The 12425-nt window shown below is 32.9% G+C and overlaps 1 protein-coding gene across 6 annotated transcripts in view; it reads right to left on the bottom strand.

The window, feature by feature from the left end:
• LOC124422124 (filamin-A) overlaps positions 1-12425 on the bottom strand; it is a 42397-nt gene that overhangs the window by 19941 nt on the left and 10031 nt on the right. For 3 of the 6 annotated variants that reach the window (XM_046958152.1, XM_046958153.1, XM_046958155.1), the window contains 13 exons: positions 9893-10242; positions 9622-9749; positions 8876-8890; positions 7327-7465; positions 6726-7010; positions 6244-6560; positions 5719-6145; positions 5405-5623; positions 4921-5308; positions 3911-4480; positions 2729-3073; positions 2014-2624; positions 1599-1897 (listed from right to left, as the gene is read on the bottom strand). In XM_046958152.1, coding sequence (XP_046814108.1) covers positions 1599-1897; positions 2014-2624; positions 2729-3073; positions 3911-4480; positions 4921-5308; positions 5405-5623; positions 5719-6145; positions 6244-6560; positions 6726-7010; positions 7327-7465; positions 8876-8890; positions 9622-9749; positions 9893-10242 — 4093 coding nt within the window. The remainder of the gene's footprint in view (positions 1-1598; positions 1898-2013; positions 2625-2728; positions 3074-3910; positions 4481-4920; positions 5309-5404; positions 5624-5718; positions 6146-6243; positions 6561-6725; positions 7011-7326; positions 7466-8875; positions 8891-9621; positions 9750-9892; positions 10243-12425) is intronic. The other 3 variants (XM_046958156.1, XM_046958154.1, XM_046958157.1) reach the window with 3 other exon arrangements.

Genomic DNA, 12425 nt, shown 5'->3' with positions numbered 1-12425 from the left:
GTGAAATAATGTAAACAAAATAAATGTGATAATATTGTTATTGAAAAATATTTCCTCGTCGATTAATATATAATTGTTCATTTAAAAGCAAAAGAATTTGTTATTGTCATTTAAAGAAAAAAAAAAAAAAAAAAAAAAAAAAAAAACTAAAACAAAATAAAATTCGACTCATTAACTTTCTTCTTATATTATTCGCGAAATTAATTTAACATAAAGATAATGACAATCAATTTTCTCTCGAAGATATCGATTCTAAGAAAGAGAGAAGAGAGATAGGTTGCCAAAATTGAAGGCAAAATACGAAACATTTGATATGGCGCATGACTAATGCTCCAACAGGTGAACCATCGTAGAATCTCACTTATCAATGTCGAAATACTTTCTACAAATTTATTACGGATTTTTTTATGGGGAAAAAAAAAAAATAATAATAATAATAATAATAATAAAGAAATAAATCGATCTAATGAAAGTTATATGAATGAAATAATAATTTCTTTCTATCGTCTATTTATTTTGATTCTATACTAATACGATCTGATTATCTTCTTTCGAATAAATAGTGATTCATATACCGTAACATTTTCGTATATACAAAAGTTTCATAAGTAAGTCTATGTAAATATAATTTAAAATATAATGTTAGACAAAGATAATGTTAGACAAGAGACATCGGACGAAATTCCAAAGCAGAGATTCAATGCAAGCTCACCTATGTGTTTTTGGCATCCAAACAATGGTGCCGTTAGAACTCAGAAAATGTACAAAGAGAAGTATTCGATCTGTTAAGAACAAATGTGTGCCAAGAGTGAAAATACATTAAAATAAGCAAATAAGTCTTTTAACTTTTGTTTAATTGCCAGAGCATGGTAAATGACTATTAAATATTTATTTGAAAGAAAAAGGATATATTATTAAAGGAAGACGATACTATTTTTATATATATATATATACATATATATGTATGTATATGTGTGTATATATATATACTTTCTCTTCTGCTCGACTTGTTTGTTACTTTTTTATTTTCGTACTGGCTTCCAAGTATCGACGGATATAATTTGGGAACGAGACAGACAGGAGGAATCGAAACGACGAATTAGACATTTACGATCGTGCTACAGTTAAAAGAAAAAAAAAAAAAAAAGAAAAACGAGAGAGAAAAAAGAAAAAAAAAAGAAAAAAGAAAAAAGAAAGAGAAAAGAGAGGAGAAAACGTATGATTTACGATCGGTTCGTATAATCGGATTGCATTCGCTAGTTTTGAATATATTCCGTGAATCGAAATAAATATCTGGGTCATGCTGACGGTTATTTAAAATAAAACGGGATGATATCGTCCTGCATGAGGGAACGTAAGCACGAAGAGAGAAAGATAGAAAGGAATGCAAGAAATAATATATGATACGATGGCCACCCTGTCGGCTTGTCGAGTTTTCGAACATTTCTGTTTTTATACATTCGCTTCTGGAGAGAATTTTTTTTATCTTTTCTCTCTTTTTTTTATTTTTTTTTTTTTTTTTTAGAATGACGATATGTCGGAATAAAAATAATAGGGAGATATAAAAAAAAATTTTTTTTTTCTTCTCTTTTCTTTACCTGCCTGACGTAGAACGAATACGACAAGTGACTGCCCCCCTTCCAGCATTTTCGGTATCAACAGTTATACAATATTCTTCACCCTGTGCCAAGGTATGTTGGATACCTTCCTTGATCTTACATTTCTCAGCTTTACCAGTGGAAACGCTTTGAACCAAAACCGGACTACCTGGTACTTCTTTACCTCCGTATTTCACATTGACCTTGTATCGACCACAATCATCGGGCAAATATGTGGCCTTATATTTTCCTTCACCTAAATCTTGAACTTCGACTCTTCGGGGTGCTTGATCCGGACCCTAAAATACACATTTACGTGAATTAAAATGTTATAGATATATTATATATATATATATATATATATATATATATATATATATATATATATAATGATAATGTAATTAATATAGCTTACCAAAACTTGAACCTCGAGATCGCCATATCCAGCTTGAGAAGTATCAACGACAAATTCCGTTGGGAAGGAAGCAGTACAAACAGGTGAAACTCCAGGCCCAGTGAGAAGAATTTTATTAGGTTCAACGGTAGGTAAAACTTTAATGGCATAAGGACTATCATCTATTTCCTCGCCGTCATAAGTTATACCGATTTGAACAGTACTACCGGCAGGTGGTGGCTGATAAGTAACCTCGTACAATCCGTCACTTCGGCTTTTAATTTCTGGCTTTTGCACCTGTCCTTTGTCGGTCTTTAATCTAACGTCTAACTTCGCTGGTTCGCATTTCGAAGTATCAACGACAAATTTCGCTGGTACACCCTCTCTTACCATTTCAGGCTCGAGCCCAGTTCCATAAGCAACGGCGTTCTTAGCATTGCTATCCGATATTACTTGAACTTTGAAAGGTGAACCAGGTATATGCTGATCGGCGAACTTTATAGTAATGTCATATTCTCCTGGTTCCATTGGAATATATTCTGCGCTGCATGAACCATTGTAATTGTCTTTGCATGTCATTTTGACCTCGCGTATACCCTCGATCGCTAAACCGAGACCACCATTGCCGGCCTCTGGAAAAAAAAAAAAAAGAAAACAGGAAAGATCAATATACTTGATACAATATATCTATATGATAGATTTCTTTGAGATCTATTAGAATACACGAAAAGAATACCTTTAGTCTCTACGGTAAATTGATTAGCCTTGTTAACATAACCCTTCTCTAAACCTGGACCATAAGCACGACATTTACTTGGATCACTGTCACGTTTAACGTTAACGGTAAACGGTGATCCTGGCACTGGAATGTTGTCGTAAAGAATATCGATGGTATAACGTCCTTCTTCGAAAGGTGTATAACTGACGCGATACGTTCCATCTCCTTGAGGAATGATTACTTTCTCCGTCTTTCCACCGCTTGGATTACTGATAACGCAGGAAACTAAATCTTCGTCATTCTTCATCTTAGCGATTGCTCTGGTGTCTATTGTAAATTCCGTTGGTTGCTTCAAGTACAGACCTTAAAAGGAAAAAAATCACGATTGAAATCTTATTTCTCACTAGTTTGATGATTAACATTTAGCTACAGTTTTATAAAAACAATTTTAATAAATTTTTCTTTCGTACAATATCTCTCTATATCGATTCAAATTCTTATTTATAACGCTATAAACATTCTAACTATATATAAATATTGTGAAGAGGTAAATCAAAGCATCATGATAAAATACATTTTCTTCTAATTTAAACACACTTATCTAGTCATTCATTCATTCATTTTTTTTTTTTTTCTTTTGCAATCTACGTTTTCACCCACTAAAATTGTCTATTTGTCGTGACTTACTCTAATGTTAGTACAATAATTTATCAAAGAAAAGAAATAATATTCAAAAGAGAAAACAAAAAAGAAAAGGAAAAGGAAAACAAAAGTAATCATTATTTAAGCATGGCATGGCATCCTAACGAGGAATATTTTTCGAAAGCGAAAGGTAAAGAAAAAAAAAAAAAAAAAAAAAAAAGAAAAAAAGGAAAAAAAAACTATCGCAAATAGGTGCAAATGAAAAAGTCAGCATCAACGATTAATTCATGCATTGTTTCGAACACTTCTGAGATCACTATCAGTTCGTAAGGCACCTGTATTACTAGGATGAATGGATTGCTCGTAAATTAACGTCGTTAAAAATTCAAATGACATTTTCAATAAGAAAATCCTTCTCTAAAATAATAAATCCAATATAATCGTAAGATTACGAGCAATCTATTTGCCGTTTTCTTTTTTATCCTTACACACGCACACTAACAATCACGGTTTTTCGCATTCCTAAAAAACCATATTGCCCTGACGGCTTGACGATACCGTGTGGCTGAATTCCATTTCCGGTGACTTTGATTTTTGAAACGTCAGTATCGGGAACGACGATGGCCTGGAATGGTGAGCCGGGCACGTGTTGCTCATTGAAGGTAATATTTATCCCATAATCGCCGACCTCGGTAGGGAGATAAGCAACGGAACAAGTGCCATCGCCGTTGTCTCGACAATTAATGGCAGCCTCGCAAGGACCCTCGACCGTAACGCCAAGTCCACCTTGACCTGCACCTCTCGTATCGATAACAAATTCTGCTGGCTTGTTAACGACACCACGAGATAGACCAGGACCAGAAGCTCTGACTTTGCCAGGATCAGAACCGTGAACGCAGTTGAGACGATAGGGCTGACTTGAGATTGGTTCACCGCCAAAACTGATGCCCAACAAGTACTCGCCCAATTCCGTCGGCGTAAAGTTGACCAGATAACCTTCATGCGTCGGTAAGATGTGGGCCTTAACGCGATTACCCGATGGCGCCGTTATAGCCACTTGAAAGTCAGCCACCTTTCCAGCATCCTGCGTTATCACGCGGAACTGCTGCAGGCTGTTCACCGGTGCAGCTGTGCGGAGAGCGTTTTTACGTATGTATGACCCCTCAAGAGTCTCTCAACTATTTAACACGAGTTTTTATAGTCTTGTTCGTACCTAGCGTCGTATCGTGTCCATTATTCTACTTTGAACACGATATAACGTATCTTTGTAAATGTCGACGTTTCTTACATGCTCATCAATTTTTAATGAATGACCTGTTACAAATAAAACTATGCGAGACACTAATGGAATATTTCGATATCCATATTGTCTGAAATAATGACTCTTCTTTAAAGGAATTTAATCTCAAGACGTACGATATGATATTGTGAAATAAATACGCAACATTTGATAAATGAAATTTCGATTCGTTCGATAAATATAATTATCAAATGGTATATATGCATATATGCATATGTGTGTGTGTGTGTATGTATATATATATATGTATATATATTTATATACTCACTAGGTTCGAGACCATCCACTTTGATTCTGGAGACATCGATGTGCGGTTGAACATTGACCGCGATAGGACACGTAGGTACCTTGAGACCACCGTAAGATAGATTGACAAAATAATTTCCTGGTTGTGGAGCGACATATCCCACGCTGTATGTATTGTCTTCGTTATCGGTCAAGGAAACAGGTAATTCTCGTCCGTCTTCACTGACTATGGTCACATCCATATTGCCAGGTCCAGCCTCACGACAATCGATATTAAAATGAGTAGGAACATTTGATTTTACACCTCTTTCGATACCTGGCCCAAAAGCTGTCACCGCAGCTGGGTTCAAAGGAGCAGCTACCTTTACTCTGTACGGAGACTTTTTAGTAGCAACGCCACCATAATTTACCTAATAATAAAATAATTATATTATAATTAAATTTTATTAATTGATCGCGTTTAACACGTTCGTCTTTGATTTTACAATAATAATTTAATAACTCACCATTATAACGTGCTGAGAGGCAGAAGTCGGTGTATAATATGCTTGTATCGTCCCGTCTCGTTTATCTTCGAGACGAACGGGAACTTGTCTACCAAAAACATCTTGAATAGCTACTTCCAAACGTGCCTGACCACCAGCTTTTCTAGGATCCACAATGAAATGAGTCGGTTTATCTTTTGCAACGCTATCCGGTTGAATTCCTGGACCATGTACCTCTACCTAAAACCAATAAATTTAACAAATACATATTGAAAATTATACACTGGAAAGAAAAATAAAATAATTATTTCAAACTAATAATAAGTCTAACAAACCTTTTCCGGATCGAAATCGGTCTTTGGTACAATATTTGCAATGTAAGGAGACGATGGTATATCTTCGTTATCACAAAGTATATGTACAGCATATTGTCCGGGTGCCGTAGGTAAATAAGATACGTCAGCTGTTCCATCACCATTATCATGACATTCGATGTTTGCTTTAGAAGGTCCCTGAATTGAGAATCCAAGAGCGCCGGTTTCACCGTTAGTATCGACGGTAAACCTGGCTGGATGTCCAACTATACCACTTTTAAGACCTGGACCAAAAGCCCAAATCGCAGACTCCTTATATGGACCAACGTTCACTTCGAATGGTGACTTTGGTATTTCTTTACCACCAAACGTAATCATTACTACATATCGACCTTCCTTCGTTGGTACGTAAGAACAATTATATGTATTAGCGTCTGCCTTAGTCATCCTATGAGATATTGAACAAAATATATGTATTTTAAAATATTAATAAGATGGAAAATCAACGATGTAATATTTTCATTGATTTATTATATTGTTACTTACTGTACTGTTTGATTGATACCTCCTGGACCAATTACTTTAATCTCCGGTACTCCTTCACCAGCGTCCTTTGTAACAATGACGAAATCTGCGGTATCATTAACTCTAACTCCTGTTGGTAAAAGTCCTCGGCCATAAGCCCGACATTTTTTAGCATCGGAGACAGGAGCAACGTTCACACCAACCGGACTTCCAGGTATGAGTTTACCAGCGAAGAAGATATTAACGGAATGTAAACCAGTTACTGGAGATACGTACTCACACCTTGTAACATCCGGGAATATCTGACGTAATTTTACAGGCACCGTAGTTTTCGAGCCCTACGAAATAAACGTGAATCATTGCATTGCATTGTATTTTTTCTTTTTCTCACTCTCTCTCTCTCTCTCTCTCTCCCTCTCTCTTATCTTTTTTTTCTCTCTCTCTCTTTCTCTCTAACGTCGACTAAATACTTCCTCATTATATTTTATTTCTCGTATATTTACTTGTTGATCCAAAATGATAACTTCCGGTACACCACGACCAGCGTCCTTAGTGAATATGTCGAAATAAGTAGGCCTATTCACGACGACTCCATCGCGTTGAAGACCTGGTCCACTTGCTGTTACTTTACTAGGATCTCCCGCATGACCCTCAACACTGACCGTATATGGACTCTTTGGTATTTCCCTTCCGGCAAAGAGTATTTTCACTTTATGAGGTCCTTCGATTCTTGGCGTATATGAAACGGAATATGTAAGATTTCTATCCTTGTTGAATCTAACGTCAGCCTAAAAAAATATTATATAAAATTATATATAAATGAATGAACGAATGATTAAACAACCCATACGTATAAAAATAAATGTTTATTTATTATTTATTATTTACTACGTCGTAAAAAACTTTTGCAATACTTTCAACTAAAATCTGATATCGATCTTAAACAAAAATTATAAATCAAATTAAAATGAACGATTCTAAATGCATATGTATACACGTAAGTTTTTTTTATTTATTATTTACTACGTCGTAAAGAACTTTTGCATAAATATTTTTAACGAAAAGAAAACAAAAAAAGAAACTAAAAAAAATCAAATTTCTTACTGGTATGGCATTTCCTTTAGGATCTTCAACAGAGACTTCAACATTTCCCTTGCCAGCAGAAAATGTCTCGACAGTGAAATTGGCCGGTACACCAACAACCGGACCGACTGATTCGATACCAGGTCCATATGCACGCACTCTGTATAAAGCAAGGAGAATATAAGAAATGAAAAGCAAATTGACAAAATAAAAAAAAAAGAAAAGAAAAAAAGAAAAAAAAAACGAAATAAGAAGAAGAAAACGAAAGATAAGAAAAAATACAATCGCGTTATCACACGAGTTTGTCAAACGGTTATAAGCATTATTACATCTTTTTTTTGTTTTTGTTTTTGTTTTTTTTTTTAATACGGCCGACGTTCCTACTAAAATTTTTCCTGTTTTTTTTTTTTTTCCTTTTAATTTTCCTTTATTTCTTTTCAAGATACAATTACTTCCCTCTTATCAAACTTTTATTCTAATCATAACTTTTTATCGATCGTATGACTTTATTATTGGCTTAATAAATCCAATGCGTTAACAGGAAACAGGAAATAATACTTTTTATTTAATATCGACGGGATAGATTAAAATAGGGGAGAAAAAAAAAATAAAAAAATAAAAAAAGATAAAAGAAAAAAGACAATAGAAATCATCCTAATGAAACGATTTATAAACACGACGTTATATATCCGTTTATAGTTCTAATGTAAGAGACATGTATGTATGAGAGATACATTATAATACGAAAGTCTGTACGTCTACAATAATATTACAGTGAGAATGTCAAAGACTCGGGACATTCTTTATTTTTTATTTTTTTTTTATTTTTTTTTTTTTTCTTTTATTCGTGAAATCGCGCGTAAAACTTTTGTTGACGAAATATGTACAAAAAAAAAAAAAAAAAAAAAAAAAAAAAATCATTACTTTTTTTTCTAAATTATTTCTTTTTCTCTCGTGTTAATGGTTAATCAATTTGCAAACGTTTACCCTTACTCGTGAGAACAAACGCATTTATATTATCGCACATTTAAACGCACTTTGTTCGATATTTATGGCGTCACAAGCGATTCACTACATAAACCATAAATCTAATAAAAAGCTCGTGATGACACGCATTAGAGTTGAACAAAATCCAAATCAAAATCAAAACTAAATGAAACATAAGGGAACAAATGAGAGGGAAGAAAAAAAAATAAAAAATAAAAAATAAAAATGGAACAAAGAAAAGAAATAAAAAATATAAAATAAAACGAAAAGAAACCAACAACAACAACAATTTAAACGAATAGAAAATATTATGATGTTGGAACGTGTATGAGAGCGTGTGAATAAAAAAGAAAAAAAAAAGAAATTAGAATAAAACAAAAAAAAAAGTAAAAAAAAATGAGAAAGAAAAAAGGGAAAAAAAATTGCTCTTGATCGATCTGAATTTCACGGCTAAAATAGGCAGGGCGATTAATTGCATAAAACTAATAATACAATTTGTTTGTAAATTTATGAATACGTGTGAATGTATATATATATAATATAAATTATACGCATGTCAAGACATCGTTGCTGCGCAACTTACCGCGGAGGGGGGATGCTGCGACCGAGAAATGAAATAAATTTATTAATTAGACATTTTAATTCGGTATTGAGAAATACGTTTTATCTACACCCCTCGTATGTGTATATATATATATATATATATATATATATATATATATATATATATATATGTATGTGTATATGTATATATATACACATATATTTACTATACAAACTATGATAGAATGAAATACATATCTATCGTATCTTCCCAAGAGAAGGAAAAAATAAATAAAAAAAGAAAGAAAAGATAACAATAACAAATTAAAAAAAAAAAAAAAAAAAAAAAAAGAAAGAAAAAAGGAAATTCTACAATAGGTCTGAAACAATCGACAATCATTATATACAACAAAAAATAATGTTCTTATTTTATCGAACAACTTCGATAAATATAATTGATGGTATCAGACCTAACCATTCTCAAAGATATAGAGAAAGATGCATGTAAAGAGAGACTAAATCACAAAATACAAAAGTAATCTGATACAAAGACAAAGAGAAAGAGAGAAAGGAAGAGAGAGAGAGAGACAGAGAGAGACAGAGAGAGAGAGAGAGAGAGAGAGAGAGACAGAGACAAAGAGAAAGAAAAAGAATCGAGGATTCAAAATAACATATCAGGTGGCACTTCTCACTCTAATAAATGCATCAAAATGTAAGATAGGAAGGTAACAAAAATAATAAATAGATCAAATTGCAGGATATGTACGTAAATCAAATTGTCCTTACCTATTTGGATTGGTACGGGGTCTCAAAGGTGCACCTTGTTTCAATTTGGCGTTGGGATATTGAGAGAGATACGTCATCATCGACATCTCATCGATGTTGGGATTAACCATCTCCTCTGGTTTTATCAACTACGATAAGAAATAGTGCCTTATTACTCTAATCTGATAAAGATATTCATCGATTAACGGAAAAGAAAGGAGAAGAAGAAGAAAAAGAAGAAAAAGAAGAAAAAAGAAAAAAAAAAAAGAAAAGTGATTTTATTTGAACGAACCTGCGGTATGTTGAGCCAATCATCGGCCAAACCCATAGCTTCTGATGCATTTTGTACTGCATCTTTCGGATTCCAATCTTGCCAATCTGGACAAAGACCTGGTGCAACCGCATCAACGAGAGCACCAACGGCTCGGCCGTCGTTCCAATCGGAAGTGAAATTCGTGATTGGTAAATTTGGAACTTTTGATTGAACCCAATGCATCAGTCTTTGTTTCGGTGTTGCTCCTTTGTCGTAATTGTCTCCATCCTCCCCATCCCACATTGTCATCGAAATCGAATAATGAAGAATCAACGTCCATATTAATCCTAAGATCAGTTTCAATTTGCAGTCGACGATATCCGTGGAATCTGCGAATTATATACATATACATATATATATATATTTTTTAATAATAATAATAATAATAATAATAATAATAATAATAATAATAATAAAATATACTTAAAGAAGATGAACAATAAATTGTTGGAATAATTTTCTTTTAAAATTTGATTAAAAGAATATGACTTTTGTGTAATACAATGTTTGAGAGGGGAAAAAAAAAGAAGGAGTCGATACTTCACATATTACGTAGTACATTATATATTACAAAATTAGCATCAAAAAAGTATAATTCTTGCGATAACATAGAAATAGTTATTTTTAGTATAGACTATAAGATACGATCTTTATCACGGAAAATAACAATGAGATGATGGAACAACATGAGAATAATACTTGCGTAACTTGCTCGAAGAAAAATCGAAAATTACCACACCTAGAATGAAATCATAAACGTGTGGAGAGAAAGAAAAAGGGAGGGAGAGAGAGAGAGAGAGAGAGAGAGAGAGAGAGAGAGAGAGAGAGAGAAAGAGAAGCCTACGCTTGTCAAACCTTTCGAGATAATAATTTTCAAAACAAATGCTTCCTCGGTTGACTTCCTCGTTCCTTCTCCAATCTCAAAATAGTACTTAAGCGTGAACGTGATCTTGCTTAGAACGGCTACACTACTATGTAACTAACATGTATTATCCAAACGAAGAAAATCTATTTTTATCTATTTCACGTGAGCCTTCCATAAAAACACGACAAATATCATAATATAAGTGAAAAGATCATAAGGAATAGTAATTTTGGCAAATCTTTAAGTCGCAATTAATTTGGATCTTCGGCAAATTCAGCATTAAATCTCTGTCATTGTCCAAAAAGCGTAGGTATACATTTGGCAGACACGTAATGTAACATCATCGGATAAAAAGTTTGGCCTGTTAAAGTGGAGAATCGCCTTTGCGCTTGTTTGCCGATGGATGATGACTCAGATGGATTATTTTCAGCGAGGCTACGGTTTTACAATTGATTCCAATATAAACGTCAGTTGAGAAATCAAAAATAACAAAAAGAAAAAATAACAAAAAAAAAAAAAAAAGAAATAAAAATATAAAAATAAAAATAGAACGAAAGAAAGGAGGAAACTTGCAACTATTAAGAAGTAAATAAATGGTATGGGTTAATAACGTGTAATACAAGCAAATATACGCATAAACCGTACATGAATATTTTGAAATTTATTTATAAGGATCGAGAGATGAGATTTGATCTCACTAAAAATCATTAAAAGTCCAACTTCAATGCTCTAAACTTCAACTCTCCTTTCTCATTTCCTACCACGTCCTTTCACTAGCCTAGTTATACCTTCGAAGATTTTTGGTCTCCAATTGTGTCAAGGTCATCAGTAGAATCTCATTTCTATGATATATATATATATATATATATATATATATATATATATATATATATATTTACATATAAATCGAAGCTATGAGGCTTTGAGAATATTTTGACGGCGATTCTCATTCGTGATTCTTCGAACGCAAAGCCCGTGACCCACTCACTCACTTATTCACTCACTCACTCACTCGCTTACTCACTCATTTACTCTCTCACTCATTTGACGTGATCGCTCGATGTTTCTCGTAAGAATGTAAGTACATGTCCGAAATTAAAACATATGATTCATCGATAGAACTTTGTAAGCGTTCCCATTGTCAACGAAATTAGAAATAGCACGTATAATATATGTACGTGTGTATATATATTATATATATATATGTATGTATGTATGTATATATGTATGTGTGTATGTATGTATATATTTGGCAACCATTTTACAGATACGATAAAATTTATAATATTATATGTCTTTATATATGTTTTGTATATGTATGAGTGTATGAATTTATTTGTACTTTGTATATATATATGAGTGTGTAATATGTGTCTATATGAGTCGTCGTTTCTAAAATTATTGGAATTATTTAGTATTTCTAAAATTATTACAATAACAAAACTTCGTAGATATATACAACCCATACATACATAAATATATATATATATATATATATATATATATATATATATATGTACAAGAACGAAAATGTTCCACAAGTAATTAACACCAGAAATGATTTCTTTACGAACAAGTATGTAAACGACGACAATAGGTGTAAGTTTCAAAAGTAGATGGGGAGTCTTGTTTTCGCTTTTCTATCTC

Source organism: Vespa crabro, chromosome 2 (assembly GCF_910589235.1).
Source record: "Vespa crabro chromosome 2, iyVesCrab1.2, whole genome shotgun sequence".
NCBI lineage: Eukaryota > Metazoa > Arthropoda > Insecta > Hymenoptera > Vespidae > Vespa > Vespa crabro.
Note: the sequence above shows the minus strand (reverse complement) of the source record. Positions and strands in the feature narration are given on the sequence as shown.